The following is an 11,603-nucleotide window of genomic DNA, read 5'->3' as shown; positions in this document are numbered from 1 at the left end:
CTGCAGAACCCATCCAACTTGAAGGAGCTGGAGCAGTTTTACCTTGAAGAATGGGCAAAAATCCCAGTGGCTAGATGTGCCAAGCTTATAGAGACATACCCCAAGAGACTTGCAGCTGTAATTGCTGCAAAAGGTGGCTCTACAAAGTATTGACTTTGGGGGGGTGAATAGTTATGCACGCTCAAGTTTTCAGTTTTTTTGTCTTATTTCTTGTTTGTTTCACAATAAAAAATATTTTCCTTCTTCAAAGTGGTAAGCATGTTGTGTAAATCAAATGATACAAACCCCCCAAAATCTATTTTAATTCCAGGTTGTACGGCAACAAAATAGGAAAAATGCCAAGGGGGGTGAATACTTTCGCAAGCCACTGTAGGCATTTAGACCCTTTGCTATGAGACTTGAAATTGAGCTCAGGTGCATCGTGTTTCCATTGGTCATCCTTGAGATGTTTCTACAGCTTGATTGGAGTCCACCTGTGGTAAATTCAATTGATTTTACATGATTTGGAAAGGCACACACCTGTCTTTATAAGGTCCCACAGTTGACAGTGCATGTCAGAGCAAAAACCAAGCCATGAGGTCGAAAGAATTGTCCGTAGAGCTCCGAGGCAGGATTGTGTCGAGGCACAGATCTGGGGAAGGGTACCAAAAACTGTCTGCAGCATTGAAGGTCCCCAAGAACACAGTGGCCTCCATAATTCTTACATGGAAGAAGTTTGGAACCACCAAGACTCTTCCTAGAGCTGGCGACCAGGCCAACTGAGCAATCGGGGGAGAAGGGTCTTGGTCAGGGAGGTGACCAAGAACCCAATGGTTACTCTGACAGAGCTGTAGAGTTCCTCTGTGGAGATGGGAGAACCTTCCAGAAGGACAACCATCTCTGCAGCATTCCACCAATCAGGCCTTTATGGTAGAGTGACCAGACAGAAGCCACTCCTCAGTAAAAGGCACATGACAGCCCGCTTGGAGTTTGCCAAAAGGTACCTAAAGACTCTCAGACCATGAGAAACATGATTCTCTGGTCTGATGAAACCAAGATTGAACTCTTTGGCCTGAATGCCAAGCGTCACATCTGGAGGAAACCTGGCACCATCCCTACGGTGAAGCATGGTGGTGGCAGCATCATGCTGTGGGGATGTTTTTCAGCAGCAGGGACTGGGAGAGTAGTCAGGATCGAGGCAAAGATGAACGGAGCAAAGTACAGAAAGATCCTTGATGAAAACCTGCTCCAGAGCGCTCAGGACCTCAGACTGGGGTGAAGGTTCACCTTCCAACAGGACCATGACCCTAAGCACACAGCCAAGTCAATGCAGGAGTGGCTTCGGGACAAGTCTCTGAATGTCAATGAGTGGTCCAGCCAGAGCCCAGACTTGAACCCGATCCAACATCTCTGGAGAGACCTGAAAATAGCTGTGCAGAGAAGAATGGGAGAAACTCTAAAGACTCCTTCTGCTGTGACTTTCAGAAATACTCTATAATATCATTACCGCAGCGACGCTCAGAGATATTCAATAACACCGATTTCCTAGACTCCTGTTCGAGATACAATAACATTGTTTCTACAGTGACTCTTACAGATAATACACTCTACAGTAGTGTCGTTCATAAACACATATGTATACTTGAGTTACTAAGCTCCTGGTGATATTCAATAAGGGAGCACTTCAGGCCAACACAAATGGCCTCAAAGTTCTCACCTTGAAAAAAATTGTTTTCGCAAGTAGTCTTGATTCCCAAAATTCCCTGCTGTCTCCTGTCCTCCATGCTTGATTTAAGGCACATCTGGACAGTTATTTTCACATCTGCTAGTGCCTAAATGAATCAAAACACAGAAGGCCAGAGCAGCGTAGAGTCAGTTACAGTAGGAGCACATACATCCTTCATCACTTTCAGAGCAGAGGTCAAACAGAAACTCACAAGCACGCGTGCACAGAAACACACACACTTCATATTGTGTTAGAGCAGATGAGCACCCCGGTAGAACTCAGTAGTCTGTTAGTACTGCTGTTAAAATAGGCAGAGTGCTTACTTAAAGGAGAAGTTCACTTTATTTGAACCAAATTTCTATTTTCGATGTAAATGGCATGTTATAAAGTGCCCAGACACTTTTTTTGTGATCTCACTTGTTTTTGAGAAACGTACCCCATCAGCGATATACTTCTTCATGCTTGTTCAGCAGTTGAAGGGGCACAGAAAAACATGAACAACGGCTCCAAAAACACCCAAATACGTAATTTTAGAAATGGCAATGCTCTCAGTATAGTGATGCAGGTCTTTATTAAATGTTGTACACATTAAATTGTGTAATTCTAACTTTATCTGCAACGTTATATTCCATTTTGTGAGGGAAAAGTATTGTGAGCTACACGGAGCAGTATCGCTCTAGATGCATAAAACTGAATATACATTTTATATTTACATAGAAAATAGAGATTTGGTTCAAATAAAGTGAACTTCTCGTTTAACCTCACTATCTCTCTCCTGTAAGATCTTCCAATGACTGTATATGAGATCACCACAGTGATCTGGGGAAAGGGGGGTCGAGGTAGGATGGAGAAGAGGTGGGGAGGGGATTCTTGTGCTGCTGCCAGCATTGAAGAATGTCCACAGAAGAGCAAAGGCCAGCACTTTTCAGAAAGCTGCTGTAGTGTAGAGTGGTGATCTCTCCCTCCTCCCTCCCTCCCCCATCAGCTCCAAATCATGGGCCTCCCATGGGGAGCGCCTCCTCTCCCCTCCTCACATACAGAGCAGGACGACCAGTCTGAGCTCAGCTCCCATGCTAATTATCCATATGTTCATCTGCAGCAGCAGTTCATCTTTGTCATTGCCACATGCTGCTGTGCTGTGCTGAACTAAACCCTGCTACCTCCACCATCCCTACACGGTACACATGCCTTTCCATGGGCCACTAGCTGGTTGACATAATTTACTTAGCCATTTTTTTCTAAACCCCTTCCCTCCAATCTCTAAAACCATCCCCCAACACCAGAGGAGGCTGGTGGGAGGAGCTATAGGAGGACAGACTCATTGAAATGGCTGAATTGGAATAAAGGGAACGTATCAAACATGGAAACCACATGTTTGACTCAATTCCATTAATTCCATTCCAGCCATTACAATGAGCCCGTCCTCCAATAGCTCCTCCCACCAGCCTCCTCTGCCCCATACATGCACATTCACCTTCCAAATCAATACATGGCTGCATAAATTAGGTGCAGGCTAATCTTATTTCCTAATTGCCCCTGACAGCAGGTTGCTGCCATCCATCAGCCCTGTGCTACTGCTAGTAGTACTACTAGCACGGGCAGCAGAGAGAGCAGCACAGAAGGACCTGCATGCCAGGCTATGGAAGGGGTTGTTGCTCTTTCTTTTTCAGACTGACATAATGTCCATCAGACCATGTCATTTTTCTCTCTATCACTTCTTTCTCCTCTGTTGGATGGTGATACTGGAGGTGAGAATTCGTTAAGGTGTTATGATTTGAGTGCCTCTCTCATTCATACATACACACACACACACACACACACACACCTTCATCACCTTCAAACAACCCTCTGCATTCTCTGACACTCAGGTATTCCTGCAGTTTCTTTGAACACATTTTCACACAAAATTAACCATGAAATACCATAATCATGTCATGTAGCATCTTTCTTTGCTGAATTTCCTTATTTTCCTTTTGGGGTTTTTCTGAAATATATTTTCTGTGAAATGGAAATGGAATATCTCATACCGTTATTGCATTCAACAAATTAGTTGCAATTAGTAATGAATCATGAGAAAAAATAGAGCGTCGTTTGTCCCTGAACTTTTGTTGTCGACGATCATTTTGCTTACGGTTTTCGTGTACACCTCTGGCGCCACCCTGTGGATGTGGATACGATATCCTAATAAAATCCATCTGACTTCTAGTTCTTTTCTTTTACTCCAGGTGATCTTTGTTCATTCGGTGATACTAACAGTTAATGCAATCAAATTAATTGATGGTGGTTTCAAGGATCAAGACCATTTGGACTATTATGCTCTTCAAAAGACAGACAGACATATGCAATATAAAGCAGGCTTTCAGAGCAAACCCAGCAATTGTCTGTAAAGGAATGTATTGACTGAGATGAATGAAGCCAAAATGAAATGAATAATGTATTATCTGACTATCTCACTGTAAATATGAAAATGGCAGTACCGAAGATACTGGTAATCAGAGACATGTACAGTAGTATTTAGAGCGCTGCTGGTAACTAACCAGGTTTCCCCTTTAGTCTGTGGCAGTACTGTAATAAAGGACCAATCAGATATGCCATTACACGCATGCGCGCAGGACCTACTTTCACTGTATTTTGATCCTTCTAACATTAGACTGGAGAGGTTGGGAATTCCCCAGGACAACTCTTTAGCAAGACGCCTTGACTTGTAAACAACTTAACACGGTAACATTTATTTTACTCCTTAAATAACCTTTTAAAATATGAACTTTGATGATATCAGTTAGAGCTTAGTTGCAGCGCCATGCCTGGTCCTAGCACTTTAACTTGCTAGCTAGCCAACTGCTAGTGCAGACAGTTGCCAGCTTGACAGCACAGCTAGCCTGCTACTTTGCTTTAGCAAACGGTCTATCAGGTTAGCTACTAAAAGTAAATATACATCAATTCTAACCAGCTGTTATTGCTATTATTGCAAAGGAGTCTATACAAATTGCATAGCTAGCTAGCAACAGTATTCGTAATGGCTGGTATTCAGCCCAGGTGCGATTCTGGAATGCCGACTACACGGCCTGAACTTCGCTTCGGGCTTGACAAACACGAAGCTCTGGGTACTTCTTCACCGGAGGATTGGTGCGACAGTGGGCTAGAATGTCTTAGTGGAGCAGCGCTGAGTCTGGATGACCCCTTCAGCAATGAGACATCCCAAACCTGGGGGCCCAGGGCCCCTCCTTACACGACCTCCTACCCATCACTGGATGAGACTGACAAGCGCCCCATGGACTGTAGTTCACCGGGAGGTGAAGAGAGGTTGGACTCCGCTATAGGGGACTCAATTACAGATGAGACGATGGGGAGTATATCACAGGGGCTGGGGACCATGCACCTGAATGAACCAGTTATCAGTGATACAGTGGATGACAGTGGGAGGCAAGCAGCACCAAGCCCGGAGGAGGAAAGACGGAGAGAGATGTTCAACACACTGAACTTTGTGTCTGAGGATGGAGACACGTGAGCAGCCTCTCCTTACTATTCACATGATGAACAGCAGTTTGTTGGCTATTTGTACTTGTTATCTCAAACATCTCCTATGCTCATAGGGCTCTTCACTTGGCTCTTATCCACGAGCACTGGGCCTTCGTACAGTACCTTCTGGGGGTGATAGCACTGGACCGGAGCTGGGTGCCTTACCTGGACATCCAGAACCATTTGGGACAGGTAAGCTCAGGGACACACTGCTGCATTAGTAACACTGGAGTATTTACGGGGGAATTTGCGATAAAATATCTAAAGGAACGTATTATTAAAGACTTTCCAAATGTAGGTCTGTTGTAGACCGACTTCCTCTCTGCTAACCGTCATGTAAAAATAAAAGTCCTGCAAGTGTGCCTTATGTGGACAAAAAAGGAATAACTTGTGGGGGACTTTTATTTTGACATGAGGTAAGCAGAGAGGAAGTGGGTCTACAACAGACCCACGTTTGGGAAGTCTGTTTAGTAATACATTCCTTTAGATATTTTGTAACAAATTCCCCCCCTTTTAATGACCAACCGTCCTGCCCACCGGCACAGTAAGTTGAAATGGAATTGTATTTAACTTCTGGCTTCCCACAGACTGTTATTGCGCAACCCAATACAATAGGGAGCAACGCTGTAGGTTAAATCCATTTGAATTCAATCACTTGACAACACCCCTTTTGATTTGAACGAAACCTTCCATATATATTTTCCCATTGTAGAAATGCTCAGAACAGTGACTTTTTGGACCTGAATGCCAATACATTCAAGAGATAAAGGTGGTTGAAGTTGACCTATTTTGCATACCCCCACCATACAATGAGACATCCATGTCTTCATCACTGTAATGGATAAACGGTTGAGATTCATATCATTTAAAAGATTACAAACCGGGTTGTCAAACTGTTTTTATAATTTCTTTAAAATACACACGCACACACACACACACATACACATACACAGTGCATTCGGAAAGGATTCAGACCCCTTCACTTTTTCCACATTTTGTTACATTACAGCCTTATTCTAAAATTGATTAAATCATTTTTCCCCTTATCAATCTACACACGCCATAATGACAAGCAAAAAACAGGTTTTTAGAAATGTTTGCAGATTTATAAAAAATAAACTGAATTATCACATTTACATAAGTATTCAGACCCTTTACTCAGTACTTTGTTGAAGCACCTTTGGCAGCGATTACAGCCTTGAGTCTTCTTGGGTATGACACTACAAGCTTGGCACACCTGTATTTGGGGAGTTTTTCCCATTCTTCTCTGCAGATCCTCTTGAGCTCTGTCAGGTTGGATGGGGAGCATCGCTGCACATCTATTTTCAGGTCTCTCCAGAGATGTTCGATCAGGTTCAAGTCTGGGCTCTGGCTAGGCCACTCAAGGACATTCTGAGACTCGTCCCAAAGCCACTTCTGCGTTGTCCTGTTGTAAGGTGAACCTTCACCCAAGTCTGAGGTCCTGAGAGCTCTGGAGCAGGTTTTCATTAAGGATCTCTCTGTACTTTGCTCCGTTCATCTTTCCCTCGATCCTGATTAGTCTACCAGTCCCTGCCGCTGAAAAACATCCCAACAGCATGATGCTGCCACCACCATGCTTCACCGTAGGGATGGTGCCAGGTTTCCTCCAGACGTGACGCTTGGCATTCAGGCCAAAGAGTTCAATCTTGGTTTCATCAGACCAGAGAATCTTGTTTCTCATGGTCTGAGAGTCCTTTAGGAAAAAATTCAAAAAAACGGTTTTTGCTTTGTTATTATGGAGTATTGTGTGTAGATTGCTGGGGGAAATATTTTATTTAATCCATTTTAGAATAACGTAACAAAATGTGGAAAAAGTAAAGGGGTCTGAATAATTTCAGAAGGCACTCTATATTTTTGTTCAGCACATTATTGCACCCACCCTGTATTCAAGAGTATGCTGTGTCTCAACCGATGGCTGGCACAACACAAAAACCTCAGATGATGTAAAGCAGGGTCTAAGTAAGCTAGAACATATGCAAATATGGAAAAAAATCGGGAGTTGACATTTTATTTTACAATTGCCGTTAAAGGTTACATTTTTATTACAAAACATTTGACAACCCTGTTTGTAAGCATTTAGATGATATCAATCTCAACTATTTATATTTTCCAGTGATGAAGATATGCATGTTTCATGGTATGGTGTGGTACGCAAAATGGGTCAACTTTGAGCACCTCTATCTCCTGAATGTTTTGGCATTCAGGTCCAAAAAGTAACTTTCTGACCATTTCTTCCGTGGGCAAACACATATGGAAAGTTTGGTTTAAATCAAAAGGGATGCTGTGAAAAAGTGATTTAATAAATACACCAGCATTGCTAATAGCTAAGTGTTACACTGCTCTACTGAACTGAGATTCGCCACGCCAGCATATGGGGATTTCACAATGGGGGATTTATTACTGCTAAATAGCTAACAAAATGGCTACATGGACTATCTGCATTGAACCTCACACTGACACTCCAACACACACACTCCACCCATTCATACTTACTCTACATACACGCATACAATCATCATACGCTGCTGCTACTCTGTTGATCTTATATCCTAACGCCAAGTCACTTTACCCCTATACCAGTGGAGGCTGCTGAGAGGAGGATGGCTCATAATAATGGCTGGAACGGAGCGAATGGAATGGCTTCAAACACATGGAAACCATGTGTTTTGATGTATTTGAAACCATTCCACTAATTCCTCTCCAGCCATTACCATGAGCCCGTCCTCCCCAATTAAGGTGCCACCAACCTCTTGTGCCCTATACATATCTAGCCCTACCATGTCAGTATTCCTGCACATTGTAAATATGGTATTGGTACTGACCCTGGAACTGACCCTGTATATACAAAAGTATGTGGACACCCCTTCAAATTAGTGGATTTGGCTATTTCAACCACACCCATTGCTTACATGTGTATGAAATAGAGAACATAGCCATGCAATCTCCATAGACAAACATTGGCAGTAGAATGGCCTTACTGAAGCGCTCAGTGAGTTTCAACGTGGCACCGTCATAGGATGCCACCTTTCCAACAAGTCAATTCGTAAAATGTCTGCCCTGCTAGAACTGCCCCGGTCAACTGTAAGTGCTGTTATTGTGAAGTGGAAATGTCTAGGAGCAACAACGGCTCAGCCACGAAGTGGTAGGCCACACGAGCTCACAGAACAGGACTCCCGAGTGCTGTAGCACGTAAAAATTGTCTGTCCTTGGTTGCAACACTCACTACCGAGTTCCGAACTGCCTCTGGAAGCAACGTCAGCACAAGAACTGTTCGTCGGGAGCTTCATGAAATGGGTTTCCATGGCCGAGCAGCCACACACAAGCCTAAGATCACCATGCGCAATGCCAAGCGTCGGCTGGAGTGGTGTAAATCTTGCCGCCATTGGACTCTGGAGCAGTGGAAACGCATTCTCTGGACTGATGAGTCACGCTTCACCATCTGGCAGTCCGACGGACGACTCTGGGTTTGGCGGATGCCAGGAGAACGCTACCTGTCCAAATGCATAGTGCCAACTGTAAAGTTTGGTGGAGGAGGAATAATGGTCTGGGGCTGTTATTCATAGTTCGGTCTAGGCCCCTTAGTTCCAGTGAAGGGAAATCTTAACGCTACAGCATACAGTGGCATTCTAGAAGATTCTGTGCTTCCAACTTTGTGGCAACAGTTTGGGGAAGGCCCTTTCCTGTTTCAGCATGACAATGCCCCCGTGCACAAAGCGAGGTCCGTACAGAAATGGTTTGTCGAGATTGGTGTGGAAGAACTTTGACTGGCCTGCACAGAGTCCTGACCTCAACCCCATCGAACACCTTTGGGATGAATTGAAACGCTGACTGCGAGCCAGGCCTAATCGCCCAACATCAGTGTCCGCAGCAATGTTCCAACATCTAGTGGAAAGCCTTCCCAGAAGAGTGGAGGTTGTTTTAGCTGCAAAGGGGGACCAACTCCATATTAATGCCCATGATTTTGGAATGAGATGTTCGACGAGCAGGTGTCCACATACTTTTGGTCATGTAGTGTAGCTTACTTACTTTCTCGTATTTTTATTTCTATTTCTGGTGTATTTTTTGTTCTACTTTATTTTATAGTATATATTTTACTACTGATATTGATTACTGCATTGTTGGGAAAGCGCTTACACATGGGACAATAAAACTAACATGCAATTAACACATGTCCACTTCCATTTTCTTGGTCTCCTTACCCTTCTCTTGTCCCTCTCACGTCGCCTCCTTTGGTTACTATTCGTCCACTTATTTTCTTCTCCCTCCTTACTTCCTCTCTGTCTGTCAGACTGCCCTTCACCTGGCTGTCATAGTGGACCAGGCCCAGTTTGTGCGAGGGCTGCTGTGGGGTGCTGCGAGCGCTGAAGTCCAGGAGAGGGGAGGGAACACACCACTGCACCTGGCCGTCAGGGAGCTGAGGCAGGACTGTGTACGAGAGATCACCTCCAACTGCCAGAGCACTGACTACCTGCATGTCACCAACTACTCAGGTACACGGATCACCCAGAGGACATGGAGCCAGTTATTGTACCGTTAGAAACTCTGCATACTGTAACTATCATCCCTGCTTACCTTTGTTTCTCTATTTGTAATGTCTCCCTCCCGCTCTCTCTCTTTCTCGCTCTCTCTTTCAGGGGTGAGTGCACTGCATTTGGCAGTACAGAGGGGCAAGGAGGACATAATCAGCATGCTGATTGAGGCAGGAGCCAATGTTAACCAGAGGGTGAGTAGCCCACATGAGTTACTGTATCAGACTGCTGTAGACAGGGTGGGTCCTCTAAGCCCGCTAGGTTCCAACATGCCTCAGTACTTCATCCATCAAACTCATTATTAAAGGTCCCCTTACTTAATGAGCAAGGTTATGATGATGCCTCTCTCCCCTCCTGCCCCTCCAGGACCTGGGCTCAGGCCGCTCCCCTCTACACTGGGCCGTGGAGTCCCAGAGCCCCAGGCTGGTGCAGCTACTGCTGCAGGGGGGGGCCAATGTAGACCAGCCCTCCTATGCAGGCCACACAGCCCTCTACTGCGCCCTGCACAGGCCCAACAAGGAGGTACAGGCCCTGCTCAAGGCTAGAGGGGCCTCTGACACACAGGCCCAGGATGAAGAGGAGGAGAGGGAGAGCGAAGATGTGAGGGTGGTCTGGGGGAGTTACAGTTAGCATTGTACATGTTTGAGCTTCCTTTTTTTGTCTGTCATAAACTTGTTGACATTTCATGGCTGTAAGTGTTATTATGACGATTAACTCTGCTGTTCTCTCTGTTTTCCTCCTGTAGGAGGAGTTTGATGACGTTGTTATCAATGGACAACGAGTGCACTAACCATGAACAAGGACACTAAGCCACATGGAGCCATGGCGCTGCTGCTTGGCTAAGCTATAGATGTAGATTGTGCATTTGTGTGTGTGGTTTGTGTATGTATGTGTGCCTGTAAATTGTATAAAGCAAGGCTGCTGGGGAACTCCAGTTCTCAACCCAGTCAGGAACTAAGTCGTTCGATTTAGCTGATCACAGTTGTTCCTTCTTCAAATTAGTTCCCTTAAATTGTGCAGCGTGCGAGCTAATATTAGTTGGATCACATGGTTTTAGTGTCTGGAGCTAAGCTTACCAAGACTAGTGTTGCCTACCCTAAGCATGGGAGAATGATCCAACCATGGACTCAGCTGTGTGCTGTCAAACTCGAATCATGGCCCCACCCACTAGTGGCCACATCTCTTGTAGAAATCAAATTTTATTTGCCACATGCGCCGAATACAACAGGTGTAGACATTACAGTGAAATGCTTACTTACAAGCCCTTAACCAACAATGCAGTTTTTAAGAAAAAAATCCAAAAATCAAATAATTAAAAAGCAGCAGTAAAATAAAATAACAGTAGTGAGGTTATATACACGGGGTACCGGTACAGAGTCAATGTGCGAGGGCACCGGTTAGTCGAGGTAATTGAGATAATATGTACATGTGGGTAGAGGTAAAGTGACTATGCATAAATAATAAACAGAGTAGCAGCAGCGTAAAAGAGGAGGGTGGGGGTGGGGTGGGGTGGGGCAATGCAAATAGTCCGGGTAGCCATGATTAGCTGTTCAGGAGTCTTATGGCTTGGGGGTAGAAGCTGTTAAGAAGCCTTTTGGACCTAGACTTGGCGCTCCGGTACCGCTTGCCGTGCGGTAGCAGAGAGAACAGTCTATGACTAGGGTGGCTGGAGTCTTTGATAATTTTTAGGGCCTTCCTTTGACACCACCTGGTATAGAGGTCCTGGATGGCAGGAAGCTTGGCCCCAGTGATGTACTGGGTCGTATGCACTATCCTCTGTAGTGCCTTGCGGTCGGAGGCCGAGCAGTTGCCAAACCAGGCGGTGATGC

The 11,603-nt window shown here is 44.9% G+C and overlaps 1 protein-coding gene across 2 annotated transcripts; it reads left to right on the top strand.

Moving 5' to 3' along the window:
* Positions 1-4,338: 4,338 nt before the first annotated feature.
* LOC311136039 (NF-kappa-B inhibitor alpha-like) lies at positions 4,339-11,060 on the top strand. 2 transcript variants are annotated; one of them, XM_084170105.1, is made up of 6 exons: positions 4,339-5,209; positions 5,299-5,416; positions 9,534-9,735; positions 9,880-9,968; positions 10,141-10,296; positions 10,520-11,060. In XM_084170105.1, exons 1-6 carry the CDS (start codon positions 4,722-4,724, stop codon positions 10,562-10,564), a joined length of 1,098 nt encoding a protein of 365 aa, XP_084026231.1. In that variant the 5' UTR covers positions 4,339-4,721; the 3' UTR covers positions 10,565-11,060. The 2 variants fall into 2 exon arrangements, with proteins under 2 accessions (XP_084026231.1, XP_084026230.1); XM_084170104.1 differs by having other exon boundaries at positions 10,141-10,374.
* The last annotated feature ends 543 nt before the right edge of the window (positions 11,061-11,603 follow it).

This window comes from Coregonus lavaretus (assembly GCF_964263955.1).
Source record: "Coregonus lavaretus genome assembly, chromosome: 10".
NCBI classification, from domain to species: domain Eukaryota; kingdom Metazoa; phylum Chordata; class Actinopteri; order Salmoniformes; family Salmonidae; genus Coregonus; species Coregonus lavaretus.
Note: the sequence above shows the minus strand (reverse complement) of the source record. Positions and strands in the feature narration are given on the sequence as shown.

What these genes read in the sequence shown, in the direction of transcription:
- LOC311136039 (XM_084170104.1), top strand. Translation starts at nt 4,722, where the DNA reads ATGGCTGGTATTCAGCCCAGGTGCGATTCTGGAATGCCGACTACACGG. An exon ending in GTGTCTGAGGATGGAGACAC is followed by an intron (nt 5,210 to 5,298) that starts GTGAGCAGCCTC and finishes CTATGCTCATAG; the next exon opens with GGCTCTTCACTTGGCTCTTA. An exon ending in AGGAGAGGGAGAGCGAAGAT is followed by an intron (nt 10,375 to 10,519) that starts GTGAGGGTGGTC and finishes TTCCTCCTGTAG; the next exon opens with GAGGAGTTTGATGACGTTGT.